The 15,871-nt window shown below is 43.1% G+C and overlaps 1 protein-coding gene and 1 long non-coding RNA gene across 8 annotated transcripts in view; one reads left to right on the top strand and one right to left on the bottom strand.

Annotated features, from left to right (window-relative positions):
* The window catches only part of NAV2 (neuron navigator 2), a 388,804-nt gene that overhangs the window by 200,275 nt on the left and 172,658 nt on the right, over positions 1-15,871 (bottom strand). For 2 of the 7 annotated variants that reach the window (XM_071417127.1, XM_071417126.1), the window contains exon 1: positions 12,696-13,950. The exons of 3 other annotated variants lie outside the window; for them this stretch is intronic. In XM_071417127.1, the coding sequence (XP_071273228.1) occupies positions 12,696-12,953 (258 nt within the window). In that variant the 5' untranslated portion in view covers positions 12,954-13,950. Of the gene's footprint in view, positions 1-12,695; positions 13,951-15,871 lie in introns of those variants that run through there. 2 more of the 7 variants (XM_071417124.1, XM_071417125.1) reach the window with 2 other exon arrangements.
* Positions 12,702-14,257, top strand: LOC139584834 (uncharacterized). The gene is made up of 2 exons (XR_011676846.1): positions 12,702-12,839; positions 14,025-14,257. It is a non-coding gene; the product is annotated as an uncharacterized lncRNA (long non-coding RNA).

Consider the following 15,871-nt stretch of genomic DNA (forward strand, 5'->3'; position numbering starts at 1 on the left):
AGCATTAAAATAACTAAACTTATCCCTTAGCTATAAAAAGAAAACAAACAATACTTGAGACACCCAAGTGCCATGGTTGGTGAGGATTTACAAACTCACAGACAGCTCTCTCACACAGCATAAAGGAAAAGCTGGCTAATTTGTTCCTGTTCCAGAAACCTGGAGTCAGGTCACAAATAGCCTCTTTTGTTCCAAGTTTTGACCTGGTGCCTGACAACCAATTATTAAACCACACTGCTCTAGCTCAGCTAGAAAGGAACCTTCTAACCCATCTCACAAAATGGTTTCTGTCCATTTAAAAGATGGATACATGTTGCTTAACTGTATTTTCAGCTTGCAAGAGTAAAGGCTTTTTCTCAGATGGCTGAATTTATTTGCATATTAAATACCAAAAACATCCAGATGTTCAACCTAGTTGTGATATACATACTCTACAACATCAACAATTTGCCTATATAATGCAGGGCTATAATCTTCCTCAGCATTCAGGCATGCTAATGATCTTACACAGGGACCACAGAAGATGAAAGAATTAAATAGTTCATCACCAAAGACAATTTCTCTTTCCTGCATTCATGGAAGAAGATTATGGGAGGTCATCGTCTTAGAGGCTTCCCTTTCACAACAAAAAAAGACAATAATCAGTTTTCATTAGGGAACACTTGTCCTTTCTCCTGCACCCCATGACTTTCCTGTCCCATCCACCAGACACAGCACTGGTATCAACCAAGTAACTACATAGTCTTGTCTACCCCAAAGGTTTATAAAGGGTAATAGAAACGCTCAAATTTGAGATGCAGCCCTTAAGGACTTATCTGTGTCAAAAGAACCGAACACAGTTTTATCTCCAGCTTAATGGCTTGCACTTGAAACTGATCAAGGTCTTCAAAAGTGACCATTTGAAACTGTTCTTTCAAGAGAAAACTCAGCTCGAGCCTGACAGAATAAATAATTTCCAGAGGAAGAGAAGGCTCCATTGTAAGTGCCTTGAGGAAGCCCTGATTCTGTGAAATCCATCAATATCCCACAGCTCATCCAAAGGCATGTTTAGAGCCTCTGGCACTAGAGGCTCATCACCCAGGGAAAGGCAAAGAGAATTTTGGCAGAGGATGAGATACTGTGCCAGCATTTCTGATGCAGTAAAAGTGACTCTACCACACATCTGCCTCTCTGAGAGAGGCTGAATCTGCCTGTGACAAGGTCAATTTTGAGAAAGGTTGGTATTAAAAGATTATGCTCCCTCCATCCTCTCACTGAGGTTATGCTAATTATTGCAGGGGAGCAAAGGAATTCTTTGATCCTCCAAGTCCTCCTTCCCTCACAAGTTGACTCTGGCTGCTGGCACAGCACCCAGAGGAACAGCACAGCATATCCTAATTCCATAATTGTGGAATTAGCCATTTTCAACCTTGAAATTTAACCCTTAGAAATTGAGAAAGCAGTAATCCACATAATCCAGGCCTCTACACCTGTCCCTCTTCCAACTAATCTCACCACCCTTCACCATGACACATCTTAATTTAGAGTCTTGCCTGCTAAGGTCAGTGAGTAAGTGGATGCTCAGGAGTTGCAACAAGTATTTGTCACACGGCGAGACCAATTGCTTTGTGAACTCTGAGAGACACAGAAATATCAGCAGTGGGCAGAGCCCTTTGCCAGCCATGCACACACAGCCTTTACAAAGGTTCTGGGAGGCAGCAAGGGGAAGGGATAGATGAAGAAATAAAGGCGTGGAGCACAGCCCTGGATAATGCGATCTGCTGGTATTAAGTTTTCTCCTGAAGGAGTTAAGTATATACCAGCTGCTCTACATTAAACCGAGCTGGCATTTTAAATCATGCAAATCAGCTGAGCTCCCATCCCTTTCAGCCCAGCATTTAGCAGCATTGCTGCAAACGGTGCAAAGTGCTGGCCAAACAAGCCCTGCCATTCCAGCTGCTGGCAGGGAGGAGGGGAGGAGGCAGGGCAGGCAGTGGCTCTGGGTGATGCTGCAGCTATTCACAAGATGGTTTGCAAGAGCCTCCTTCCACCATAGGTATTGTCTGCGTGACCAAAACATGCCCCATGTGCACAGAAAGCCTAGGGCTTTTATTTGTTGAAAATTCATTTAATATACACTAATGAGAACCACTGAAAAATTATTTAAAATTCAATTATTTGCCAGTGGAACACTGAAATTTCAAATTTCTCTTTGCCTGATGCTGCACAATAAACACTGAGTGGATCTGACAGGTCATTGGCCCAGAAATGCTGACACAGCAGCCAAGGGTGGCATCAGTCCCCTCCATAATCTCCAATACCAGTGGACATTTCTCAGACTGTGAGGGGAAGAGATGAAAATCTGTGTTTATCCAACACAAACCCCTCTTCTGCTGAATCTAAGAGCACTCAGGAGGCAATAAGGAGGGCTAAATCCTCCTTAGTTCACACTGCTGTGGCCAAGAGATTAAGTTTCAGCACAAAGCTGAAATTGTGAGTGAAGGATCTGATATTAAGAAGTCTAGGAGCTCCACAGACTTTTTAAAAACATCATTTCAGGTTCCTTGTCTACCTGCTCAACAAGGGAAAGGTGGAATTCATGTTTGTGTTAAAGACAGGCTAAACTGCCTTGCTATCCAACCTGATATAAACCAACCCAGCAGTGGTGGTGACCCAGGGGCATGACATCCCACCACACCATCCTGCATCTTGGTGGTTGCACCAGCCACCAGTCAACATGGTCCAAACCCTCCTAGGGGAAGGCCAAAAGGCATCTTACAGGCAGGAAAGGAAAGGAAAGGAAAATCTACATTGCTGCAGTGTGGAAAGTTGCTATCTGACTGCTTGGAAACAGGATCCTAGGCAACCGCTGCTCTTCCTCTTGAAAAGCAGAAAGAGGTTTGATTCAGTGAAATAAAGCAAATTCATTACAATTCCCCTGGAGATGCTCCAGAGGGATGAAGAAGATGCTGCTGCCTCCCCTTCCCAGCTGCACACTAGAGGACCTGGCCCCTTTTTGCCAGCTTTCTTTGGCACTGCCCATCTGGCACGTTACTGTGGAGGACCAGACAGACCCCTGTGTGCTCCAGAGCCCATCCCAGAGGAGTAAGATGCAGTGATGCCAAAAATACTCCTTCCCAAAATAATCCATCCCAGTTGAGCCTCAGACAAGTCTGGAATACATGTGGCTGTCCTGAGAAGCAGACTGACCTCTGGTTATTGAGCAAGAAAAGCTTAATTTCTAAAATATTACATCAAATGGTCAATGCACATTTGATCTTGACACAACACCTGACATTTTTCCATTAGTTTTGAAGATTTAAATATCCATACATCTCCAGCAAATGGAGAATAATTTAAAACTGAATCAAATTTGTCTCACCAGACTGATCCATTAGTTATTGTCTCCACCAGTTGCAATCAAAGTTGCACATTGATCACTGTGGATCAAAATGCCAGCACTGAAACTACCTGTAGTTTCCAACGGTGGACACAGCTCAAGTGGAGATGGCTGAAGAAAAAGGAATCTGCTCCTCAATACTTGTTTCAAGATATGCAAGTATAACAAAGTCTTAGCACCCATATTCACCATAAAATATCACACAAGCTAGATCAGCAACATGAAATCCCACCAGGGTATTCATTTTGTTCTACCAGTAGGCAAGTATATAGAACTAAGAGATGGCAGAAAAAGATAATAAAATAATTTTTGGTCAGCATTTTCAGAATATAAGCAATCCTGTCAGGGAAGATCCCCTCACGGTGTGAAACAAAAAGGTATTACTACAACAGCCTTCACGACTGAGAATGTCACTCCATGAGACAAAAAATACATAAAATTACAATTCCAGCCTGTCACACACCTCTCCCACTTCTCCCAAGAGCAAAGCATGGGTGTCCTCAGACAGCTGTTCCAGAGGATGTTCTTCCTAAACAACTCTGAGAAATCTAGCTCCTTTGGCTAAAAGGCCTTGTCAGCCCCTACAAGGTTATCTGGGAGATGAGGGAGAACATGCAAATGGTCAGGGAAGCTGGGTCAGTCCTTTTGTTTGGAGAAAGTGTAACCAAGCCAACAAGACCCCAGCACTGAGAAGAGCTACTGCTGCAGCCAGAGCACAAGTCAGCCTGTCAAGGGCTGCTTCAGGGTTTCTGTTTATTTATGGATTATTTACTTCATGAGGAACCCTGGATGTGCATGACTAGCTCGCTTTCTTCAGCAGGTGAGACAAACATCTCCGGCTTTCTCCAAGAAGGCTTCACAGCCTTCACAGCAAAAAGCAAAGGCTTTTTCTCAGATGGCTGAATTTATTTGCATATTAAATACCAAAAACATCCAGATGTTCAACCTAGTTGTGATATACATACTCTACAACATCAACAATTTGCCTATATAATGCAGGGCTAATCTTCCTCAGCATTCAGGCATGCTAATGATCTTACACAGGGACCACAGAAGATGAAAGAATTAAATAGTTCATCACCAAAGACAATTTCTCTTTCCTGCATTCATGGAAGAAGATTATGGGAGGTCATCGTCTTAGAGGTTTCCCTTTCACAACAAAAAAAGACAATAATCAGTTTTCATTAGGGAACACTTGTCCTTTCTCCTGCACCCCATGACTTTCCTGTCCCATCCACCAAACACAGCACTGGTATCAACCAAGTAACTACATAGTCTTGTCTACCCCAAAGGTTTATAAAGGGCAATAGAAACGCTCAAATTTGAGATGTAGCCCTTAAGGACTTATCTGTGTCAAAAGAACCGAACACAGTTTTATCTCCAGCTTAATGGCTTGCACTTGAAACTGATCAGGTCAGTCCCTTTGTTTGGAGAAAGCGTAACCAAGCCAAGCAAGTGTAACCCCAGCACTGAGAAGAGCTACTGCTGCAGCCAGAGAGCAAGTCAGCCTGCCAAGGGCTGCTTCAGGGTTTCTCTTTATTTATTTATGGATTATTTACTTCATGAGAAAGCCTGGATGTGCATGACTAGCTCGCTTTCTTCAGCAGGTGAGACAAACATCTCCGGCTTTCTCCAAGAAGGCTTCACAGCAAAGCCAAGGCACTTTTGGATTATACCATGGCTGTCACTACACAAAGGACAAGACAGAAGAGATGGACCAAGATTAGTGACAGGACAGGTAAAATAAAGACACTTAGGGAGACTCCTTCCCACTGAGAAAGAGAGGATAAGGCAGCTTATAGCCACTGCTGTAGAGACAAAAAAAATCCATGCTTAACATCCAAGACAAGGGATGAACACAAGCTAAAAAATGCAAGTAAACAAGACACTGTCAAAATATGATGATATGACAGTCCAAAACTCAACATGCACGGGGGGAAAAGTCCTGGTAAAAGTGAATTTTCAAATACAGAAGTTGGATACCTTTCCCTTTCAGGCATTGTTTTCCCACACATTGCTTCCAATTCTGAAATAACCCAAAATTAAAATGAAAATTAATCCAAGGATAACACAACTAAAAATACTTTCAACAGGCAAAAAAAGGTGGAATCAGAAGAAAACTTCAGAATTCAGCCTGTTTTAAAATAAGAAGTGACCTGTTTTCTCATTTATTTTAATAGGTGGTTTATTTGTTTTAAGTTGTAGCAGTTATTTCCATGCCTTTGCAAAACTGAAGAAACTGAGACTGTTTCCACAAACTATTTCAGAAAAAACAATTTACAGATAAAATTAGAGGCATACAACTAAGTGCCAAGTGTTTGACTGAATTCCAGTTCTTGGTGAATGGAAAACCAGCAGCTTCCTGTTACAAAATGTACCAACAGTTCATGTCTAATAATACACATCATAGCTAACCATTTATATACTTCAAGTATAGATGTTTCTAAAAATAATATTAAAGCAGGGTATTTTTAGCCAGGTGAATTTCTCAGGAGAATGAGATTCTACATTTTGCAGCAAAGAAAAAAACAGATTAATGGGTTAAAATTTTCAGAGCATCTCTTGATTTATATCAAAATAAAAAGTAGAAGATTTAGCTCCAAAGCTTCAAGAAGCAAAAAAATAAATGGGAAAAAAGGTCAAGAGCAGAACACACACCTTTTCATTAAAGACCCAGCTATTGCTCAATTCACAAATATATCTTCTCAAACAGCACTTACAATATTTATCCTGTTGCAAACTTGGAAAGTTCAAGCAAAATAATTATTAATTTTAGCACCTCCTTAATTTCTTCCACTTTGGTAAGAAGAGGGAACTTGTAGGCTAGAAGCATTAAAATACTCTACAAATTGTACAGAGATTTAAATCTAGTGGTGAGACAATCTGGAAAGTAAAATTACAGAGTAGACAATGTTTCTCAAAGGACTCTTAAAAGCAAATTAAAACCAGCCAATACCAATCCTTAATTTCCAAAACTCAGAACTTAATTCACACTATCTCAGTAAATAAAGGCTTTCTTTTCTGATACCCTCTGGACAAGCAAAAAGAGCACAAGCAGTGTTGGTTTGGGGTATTTGGATTTTTTGTTTGTTTGTTTGTTTTGTTTTGTTGGGTTTTTTTACTTCCTAGATACTTGAAACTTGGGAAAGGTTAATTATTTGTTTATCAGACTTCTTTATAATCAGATTTTTTTTTTCTTTTTGAGAAGTACAGCTCAGGTTCAGTGCCAGCAGATTTCAAAAGCAATATCTGTTGTTCTCCTCTATCAATATGCTTGTACCTCTTTCTGCTTGGTGGCATCGTGCATCAAGTGTCACAGCAGAAGGTGATAAAAATCACTTGCTAAAGCAGGGACAAAAAAGTGAGAGTGTTCACTTCAGAAATTCAACTTAATGGAGTGAACTAACAGTTCTAAGGACAGAAGGAGAACACATGGACACCATATGCATGAGCATTTTGAGCTGTTAACAAGTAGCAGCAAAGGAGAAAGATAATCTAGTATCAAGGGACTAGCTAGTAATTTTCTATAGAGCTGCAGACTTTCTGACCTTGGCTACATTTCTTTGTCCCTTAGCCATCCACTTCACAAATGTTCTCCAAAAAATAAGAACAATATCCCTACCTCTAAGGTGCTTTAGGTTAAGCACATTCAAATTTTCAAGGCAGATAGATAGATAGATAGATAGATAGACTGTCACAAGTAAGAGGGAGAAAAAAACATTTTCCAATATGACAAAAAAACAAATGGAGCTTTGAACAAAGTCACTTTACGCAAAGTAACCCTTTGCATATTCTAAATGAAAACCCAGTGGTTAAGGAACCTCCTGAACTTATAGTGCAATGTTACACCTGTAGTTCAAATGCAAGGCTACAGAAAAGGTAGCTCTTTATATCAAAAGACAAATCACTGGAAAATCCATGTTCATAATCACAGTAAAACAACTTTGGAATTGTTATCTTGTTTTCTACCTGAGAACATTTCATCTAGAGCAAACCCTCCCCTGCCCCCCAACAATTAAATATTATTCAATATGTATCTAGAAATATATCAAACCCACAGCAATCATAAATAGAAGAATTTGGCTACTTAGTAGCCTCAAATTGCTTACAGTGGGTGTAAAAAAAAAAAAAAATCCATCATAAAGATCCAGCACAGGCTTTTTTGCAAGAATGACTTAGGTACATAACTATAATCACACCAACAAGCTCATTAGCACTAATTTCAAATTTATTTTGTGCTTATGTATTTTGATCATCTGAATCTATAGTTTTCCTCAGCTTCTCCCAACTTCAGTAAAATCTATCCTTTGTTCATATCCTAAACGTGACTCCATTTGGTTTCTTGCAGCTGCAAAAAGCAATCTTTTATGTGAAAGTTATCAGTATGATTGACCATATTTCCCATAATTTCATTCATAATTAGCTCAGCAGTCATAGCGAGACCAAATTTCACACGACTGAGGCAGCTCATGCAATGGCACTGAAACCAGCTGATGTTCATCTGACTTTAAATTGGGTCCAGATAAAGATTTGCTTGATCCCTATCCCTTCTGCAAGCTGGTTTGGTATGAGAACTGTGAAACACACACAAAAATGGCTAATGCACGTGAGAAGGGAAGGCATCATTTCTCTGCAATATGCTCCATTAATCCTTCTGTCTATGAAGCTTCACATTGGCAAGATAGTGATATGGAGGTTTAAACAGTAGAGTTAATTAAAATACAGAAAAATAATTACTACTATCTGAACTATGTGGCTTCATTTGGATTGCTAATGGCATGGGCACAAGGGGAGAGAGGCAGAGAAGAGAAACCAAGAGCCCACAGATCATGGGTCACATGTGGCTCATCAAACATCTGATGTGAGCCTAACTCTGAGGTCTGGGAAAATACTGGAGGAACCTGTTAAGTTAACCTGTTTGAGAGCAGTTGACTGAACTCCCTGGGATGTGCCAGCAGTGTGCCACCAACCTGGGAATGGCTGTCCACTCCATTTCTATCAGGGAGCTGTAACAGAGCTGCCATACTCTTGTCATTACTTGGACTACCCAATGGGAAATGAGGCAAAAAACAGAGATGTTTTTAACCTCAACAGGTGTGGCAAACGCTCCTGGAACACAACCCAGGTGTAGATAGTCTTGAAAAATTAGCAAAGAATCACTAGGTAAAAAATCTAGAAAATATAGGGCACTCCAGAACTAGACCACCCCAGATCCAGGCTGCCAAACTCAACAAGATCTTCACAAACTGAGAAAGCAATATGAAGAAAAATCTAGCTGAGCGAGGTAGCTTGATTTCAGACAAAATCTAACCAGTTTTAAACGGAATTATTTTTAAAAAAGGGTCTAGGGAAACTAAAAAGAGTTCTGTAGACAGCATAAGGAGTTGCAAGAGTTGTAGAAATCCTAGGCTTTGCCTAGTGCAGTGAAAGAGAAAAGTGAGGGAGAACATCACACTCTGTCAGCACCTGCTTGCCATGTCCACCAGAAGATCTTTCAGCAAGTGAATATTGCAAAGAAGTTTACAAGGAAATACCAATTCCTAGCCCCTCCCCTCCCAGCCAAACAAAGCACAATTACAGGTAATTGCTGAGCACACATACTTCAAACCCAGGTTAAACAGATGTCTCTTAACTTGCAAGTGTTTTAGGGGAAGGGTGGGACCAACCATTTAGCAAGGTCCTGGTGCCTTTAGTGCTGCTTCAGTTACTGAAGGTACAAACAGTGATTATTTTATTTTATTTTTTAGGTTCTCTGGAGAAAGAAAATCAAGAATTTGGAGAATACAACATAGCAGCAATAAACACAGTAATGAAATCTGGGATCTCCTTCAGTGACATTCACAATGGCATCTTCCTTCTTGCATCTGCATGAACAATTACACCACAACCAGGGACTCTAACGGGCAATGATTTCTTTCTTAAATAACTAATGCAAATTTAGTAGCCAAATGCATCTGACTTTCTCAGAATCACTGAGAAATACCATTCTGTAGATGAGAGATGAGAATCTTGCTATCTACTCGACAGAAGTTTCTCTGGTAACAAAGTTAAATATTTCCAAAACAATTCTCTCTAAATATGGGTAGTACAATTTATTGGCGGTGTTTTCAAATTAGACAAAATAAGCACCAGTGCAACAGTCAGATACTGTTGTGCACAACACAGGGGATTTAATATGGAAAAATAGAGTGTGTATATCAGTAACAGTAAAATAGGAATGATACTGCCATGATTCATCCACCTAAGATTTCCGACTAGCATTTACAATGGGCTTGATGCTAAAATTCTCAGACCTTTCTTTGGAAAGTGCCCCTGAAATACTCTGAAGTGTGCTTTTTATAAATTGCACAGCATTTTAAAAAACACACTGCCCTTATAAAGGCTTAAGGCACAAAACTTCCAGTTATATAAAATCCAGCTAACACACGTAAAACCATATCAAGAGGAATAAAATCAGCAAAACATTTAGAAGTTTTCACTGATACCACATTTGTGAGTGGGACATCTTGAATTTCAGCAGGTTTTTGTTTTTAAATTGGTGCTTTAATGAATACCACCTGCAGTGCTCACGTTCTCAGGTTCTAGAAAGGTACCACCTGGCACCAAAAAAGCTCATGAAGCTTTGCAGTGGTGTGTAAGTGGCTTGAAACATGCTAACCCAGCACAAAAACATGGTATCCTCATATGCTGGCTTCTGGACTATGCTCTAGACTCTTCTGCAGAATAATCAGTCCAATAAGCCACTAAATTTTGTATTATGTAGTGCAAAAAGGACTCACTTCAACGGGATTAAGAACAACTCCCTGAAATACTCTCAGAACCAAGAGAATTAGTCCAAGTGACACAATCTCTCTCTCATTCTCCCTCCACCCACACAGGAGGATGTCCTTTCTTGTGGGCTGAAAATTCTGCAGAAGGACCAAGATCTACAGAGGATAGGAGCCAAAACACTGGGCAATGGTCCAGCTTGTGGATCTAAACTATAAATTCTACTGTAAGAATATCACAGGTATTGCCAGATGCCTGCCCAATAAAATGGTGAGGGTCACATTGGTGCTTCAGATAAACCCCCCAGAGGAGCAAAGTGATCACCCTCAGATTCTCAAGCTATTCAGACCTGGTGCAGTGTTCAAGTCTGAACCTTACCATGGTTATTATCAGAAAGCACTTTTGCACCTGAATGTAGCTGAAGGTCTTCCAAGATAAAAGTTTCAGCTGCTGACCTATCAGCTGGCAGCTGTCCATCCATCCTGTTCCTCCTCCCTTGGCAGGGAGGAACAATAGGAAAAGGAATGAACAGTGCCCTTGACATAACACATCTGGAAAAATCTCCCTCTAGATACAGACTGCCATTCCAAATGACCACCTTGAATGGCAAAACCCTGCATGCTTTTGTGGGCAGAAGGATCAAAGCTCAAAGGATCAGCAAAATTGCTGAACAACAACAACAAAAAAAAAGACTGTGTTTATTCAAGAATAATAGGTAGTGAAAAAAGCCTCCCTGGTTCACACCTTAAAAGGTGCTGGTCATCTGCTCAGACTGCCAACCAGAGGAGATTACTGAGAGTGCAAAGTTCAAGATTTCTCCTGCCACTGAAGAAATTAAAAATGTAAAATTATCTGACATTTCCTTAGCCAAAATCTTTCCCTGGTCAAATATAACAAGTTAGCATCAAGACCCTTTCATCATCAGGCTACAAAAAATGGGGTTTGTTCCACGTCCTTGTAAGGGTTAAAACCACCATAGTGTTGTCCTTAGTGCTGCAAAGGCTCCCACTGGCAGATCTCTGTGAGCATAATCTGTTACAAGATGAGAGAGTATTTCTGAATAAGAACCACTTTTTCAGCAATGTAGATTTCCATGCAGAAACCCTGGCACGTGTGAGAGAAAGGGCAGCAGATAATGAGATTTTGCTGACGTTTCATAATCACAAGGACAGACTCAGGCGCGAGTGAGAGAGAGCACTTGATTATCTTGTAAGGGCAAGACGTGATGCACAGGTTGGTCTGTCTGCTGCCACTTCCCTGCATCCCTGCTTGGCTGTCTCCTTTTCCTGCTCTCAGTCCCTCAGGAACTGCTCCAGTCATATCTGTCTGGCCTGAGCAGCCCAATACGTCACCCTGTCTACCAGCAAGGAAAGTGCAGCACATCCTGAAATCAGGGCATGCGGTCAAACACACCCCATCAGTAGGCACACTTGTCTGAAGGGAATAGGGTTACCAGGCCACACACTTCACAATCTAGGTGGTAGGGATGATCCATTATTTCTCAAAGAAGGAAGAAAAACTAGTGAGTCTCTGTCATCATTTCCCTCTCTCAGCATAATGGTATCACCTTCCACCGGGCTCAGATATTGGCAGAAGCAGCGTGTAACGTTTATGGCTGTTGCCAAAATACATCCCAGGGCTGTACAGCCATCTCTGGAGCACAGCAATCAATTGTGCTTGCTGCAGCAGCCCATCTGCTCTGCTCCCTCCCTAGCACAGTCACACACACGCTGTGCCCACGCTGCTGCAAAGCTCACCAGGGCACGGCAGCCCAGGGCAGCCCCAGCCACACTGACAACCTCAGACAACCACAGAAATCGAACCAGTTGAGCATCTCTCCTCCCTGTACAGCAAGCAGCACATATAAAAATACATTCAAAGGCTGACACAGATTAAAGGGAAACCTAAAATGTGTATATTGATAATGTGCTGCATCTATGATGTCATGCACATATAGCATTATACAGGCAATTTTACTTAAGTGTTCATTTCCTCCATAATCTGTTTAATTCAAATGCACTGAATGACATGCACATTGTAATCCAGCATCAAGCACTGCCTCCCATTCACTCCCCTAGAACTAGTTCACACAACTAGTGCTCTGGTACAGTACATGACCGAACACAAAACACATTAATGACAACCAGCAATCCTCCCCCAGCCCAGGCACACGAGCCAGCCCTTACACTTAGCACCTACAGAAAGCACACAAAGAACACACCCCACAAACAACATCTCTACCATCTCCCTCCTGTAAATCCCCCCCGGTTCAAGCAGAGGAGATGGAGAAGGCAGCACAGGCAAGCAGCACACGCAGCCCCATCCCTCAGCACCCCACCATCAGCTCCATCATGCTGACAGAATTACACATGCCACTGTGTGGAATATAAAACATCCCACCACTGCACACAGATGTTGGCACACACACACATACACACACACATCCCTTCCCTGCAATTCCATGCTATTTACCCCAGAAAACCTGCTGCACACTCCACACATACATAAATTCTTGCATACACCTCCCCAGCATTTGGTGCCTGCTAACCTGTGTGTCAAATCCATTTTCTAGCGAGCTACTCTTCCTTGCTGGGAGGCCGTCTCCCGCGTTTTCTTGTCCGTTGGATGATTTGAGAGGAATCTGGCTGGAATACAATGGCTTCGTCACCTCCACCTTGTTCCCAAACTTCAGGTAACAGGGCTGTGGGATGGTCCTGGCTGTCGGGACATGCAGGATTGGAGCAGCGCTGTGGACGGGTTTAGGTAGTCCCGATTTCATTTTGGAGGCTACCAGGATGGCTGGCATTTTCTCTTTCTGCTTTCCTAACACGTTTCTGTCAGCAGCAGCAAGAGCAGAGACAGCAGGCAGGGAGAGAGAAAATGACACGTTGGGGAAGCTGTTCTGCTCTAAAGCAGCCTGGTCACTGCAGAGATCTCCAAAATCAGCTTAGAATTTAAAATCAACAATAAAACCAATTAAAAAAAAAAACTTAAAAAAAAGAGAAAGGAAAAAAGAAAAAAAAGAAGCAAAAAATGCACCACTTTCAGTGTAAAATATCTCCCAGCTTTATGCTAGCCTTCCACCTGTTTCGTCTAATTTTATTTTCAGTTGCTTACCACTGTCCTCTTTTCTATTTCTGCTATGTAACTTGCTTCTTCCTTTCTCTATCTGACTCCTGCAATTTTCTTGCCTGGAAATGAAAGACTTTCACTCCATTATCTTGTCACTGCATCTCCAAAGTGAGGCAGCCTTTGGGGGGAAAAAAAAAAAAAAAAAAAAGGAACCTGCTGCTGCATATGCTTCCCCTTCCGTAAGCACTAGAGAGTGAGCGAGCAGGATTTCCAGCTTAAGATGTCCTTCTTCAGTCTTAGCCAAGAAGCAGATGTAGCTCAGTGTGTTAATGACTGATGCCCTTGGATACAAGCCTTAGAGAATCAAGCTTCTTAAGCCTAAATAGCTGTGAACAGGACAACGCTGCCGGAGCAGAAGGAGAAACGTCCGCTGACAGCGATTTTTTAAATCAAAATATGTCAGCGGCCACAAAATTTCCCGGCTCCCCCAGTGCTGAGCATAAAAACCTGGAAGGCGGGAGGGGGAATGGGGCGGGGGGTGGGGAAAGCGATTAAAAATGAAAGCGATTCAGCGGCGAGAGGGAAGGGAAAGCAGCAGGCGGCAGCTCAGGGTCCCTCCCGCAGTGGAGCGGGCTCGGGCATCCCGGGGGGGCCGCGACCAGCAGGGCGGGAGGGAGGCGGCGGCTGCCCGGCACCGAGCGGGCAGGGCGGGCCCCGATTGGCCCTGCCCGCTCCCAGCAGCGACAACACTAAAAAATTAAATAATTAAAGAAATAAAGAAATAAATCTCACCCTCTCTCCGCAGGGGGAGGAGCGGCGGAGGAGTCCGGAGCGATGGATGCTCCGGAGGATGGATGGATGGATGGATGGATGGATGGATGGATGGATGGATGGATGGATGGATGGATGGATGGATGGATGGACGGACGGACGGATGCATGCATGCATGCTCCGGGGGCACGGCACGGAGTGAGCCGGGGATCGGTTTCTTTTTGAAATTTGAATAAATAAATAAATAAATTCGAATCAAAACACCTGGAGGTGACTTATTGTTCATGACCGTTCGGGAAAAACTCCCGCTGCCAGCATCAACAGGAATTTGAATAAGCACAGTGAGTAATCCGGCCCTATTATAGCAACTCTTGGCTCTGGGGAGGCTCTCAGTGTCGCAGGTCCCTCCCCACGCTGCCAGGATCCCTTACAAGCCCCGGAGCCCGCGTTCCTGCTCATCCTGACACATTCAGAGCTGCACACATTCCCCTTGCTGTGCACACCTGCACCAGCCCGGCCCCTGGGAGATGGATTATCTCAAATCAGGGAACCAAGCCATGCCTTGGACTGCATGGGGGGCTCAGCACCAGGACAGACAGTGCCACAGTGCCCAGTTAGGGCGCTGACTTGTCCCTCACTACAAGAAAGACTTGGAGGGGCCAGAGTGAGTGCAGAGAAGGGAATGAAGCTGGGAATGGAGCACAAGTCTGATGAGAAGCGGCTGAGGGAGCTGGGAGGGCTCAGCCTGGAGAAAAGGATGCTCAGGTGGGACCCTCTGGCTCTCTACAACTCACTGGGAGGAGACTGTAGCGAAGTGGGAGTCGGGCTCTGCTCTCAAGCCACAAGTGACAAGAGGAGAGGAAATGGCCTCAAGTTGTGTCAGGGTAGGTTCAGATGGGATATTAGAAAAAAATTCTTCACTGAAAGGATTGTCAGGCACTGGAACAGGCTGCTCAGGGAAGCAGTCACAAAACACATGGATAAGGCACTTGGGGACATGGTTTAGTGGTAATATGGCAGTGCTGGATAACAGTTGGATTTGAGCATCTTGGAGGTCTTTTTCAACCTTAACAATTCTATGATTATAGGAGGGTGTCTCAGAATAACATTCACAAAACCAACAGGAGACATGGAAGCAAAAGGTGCATTTCAATCAAATCTTCATCACAGTTCCAGTTAATTGCTTTATTTCCCTAGTAGGGCCGCTTCCTTCAGCTCCTTATTCCCACCTCATCCACTCCCCAAGTACTGAACCACTAAGCCACTGCCTGGGTGGCAAGGACAAGAGTGATCCCAGCAAGAAGAGAGTGGTTTGGGTTGGAAGGGATCTTAAAGATTAGAAGTTCCAACCCCCTGCCATGGGCAGGGACACCTTCCACTAGTTCAGGTTGCTCAAAGCTCCATCCAACCCAGCCTCAAACACTTCCAGGGATGGGGGATCCAGAGAAGCAATGAACCTACACTTGAAATGTCTGAAATACATACTGGGTGCAGTGACTCAGCAGGCCAGAGGAAGCCCAGCCCCAGTGCCCCTGCCCCATCCAGGCTGTGAGCAGTGCTTGGGGAAGGGAGGCTCAATCACGCTCAATCATTCATGGCAAGGGGAGCTGGGACCTGCCTATTTACCACTCAGTCTTTTCAGGAAGTTTTAAATGAGCAAACCTCAGGTTTTTAGAGCTGAGACTCTTTCAGACAGAAAAAAAGAGGCATTTCTTGGATTGTATGGTAGGTGTCTCCGGGATGAAAGACAGCATTGCTGGATCCTTCTGCAGATGCCATCCTCAATGACTTACCCAACGTTACACAGTGACCAAGTGGCAGAACTAAAAACTAAAGTCAGAAATTGTGCTGTACTTGTTATCAAGTACTATTCTTCCTCTA

The sequence above is a fragment of the Agelaius tricolor genome, unplaced genomic scaffold, assembly GCF_023055355.1.
Source record: "Agelaius tricolor isolate 1412-34295 unplaced genomic scaffold, bAgeTri1.0.p SCAF_67, whole genome shotgun sequence".
In the NCBI taxonomy this organism is placed as follows: Eukaryota; Metazoa; Chordata; class Aves; order Passeriformes; family Icteridae; genus Agelaius; species Agelaius tricolor.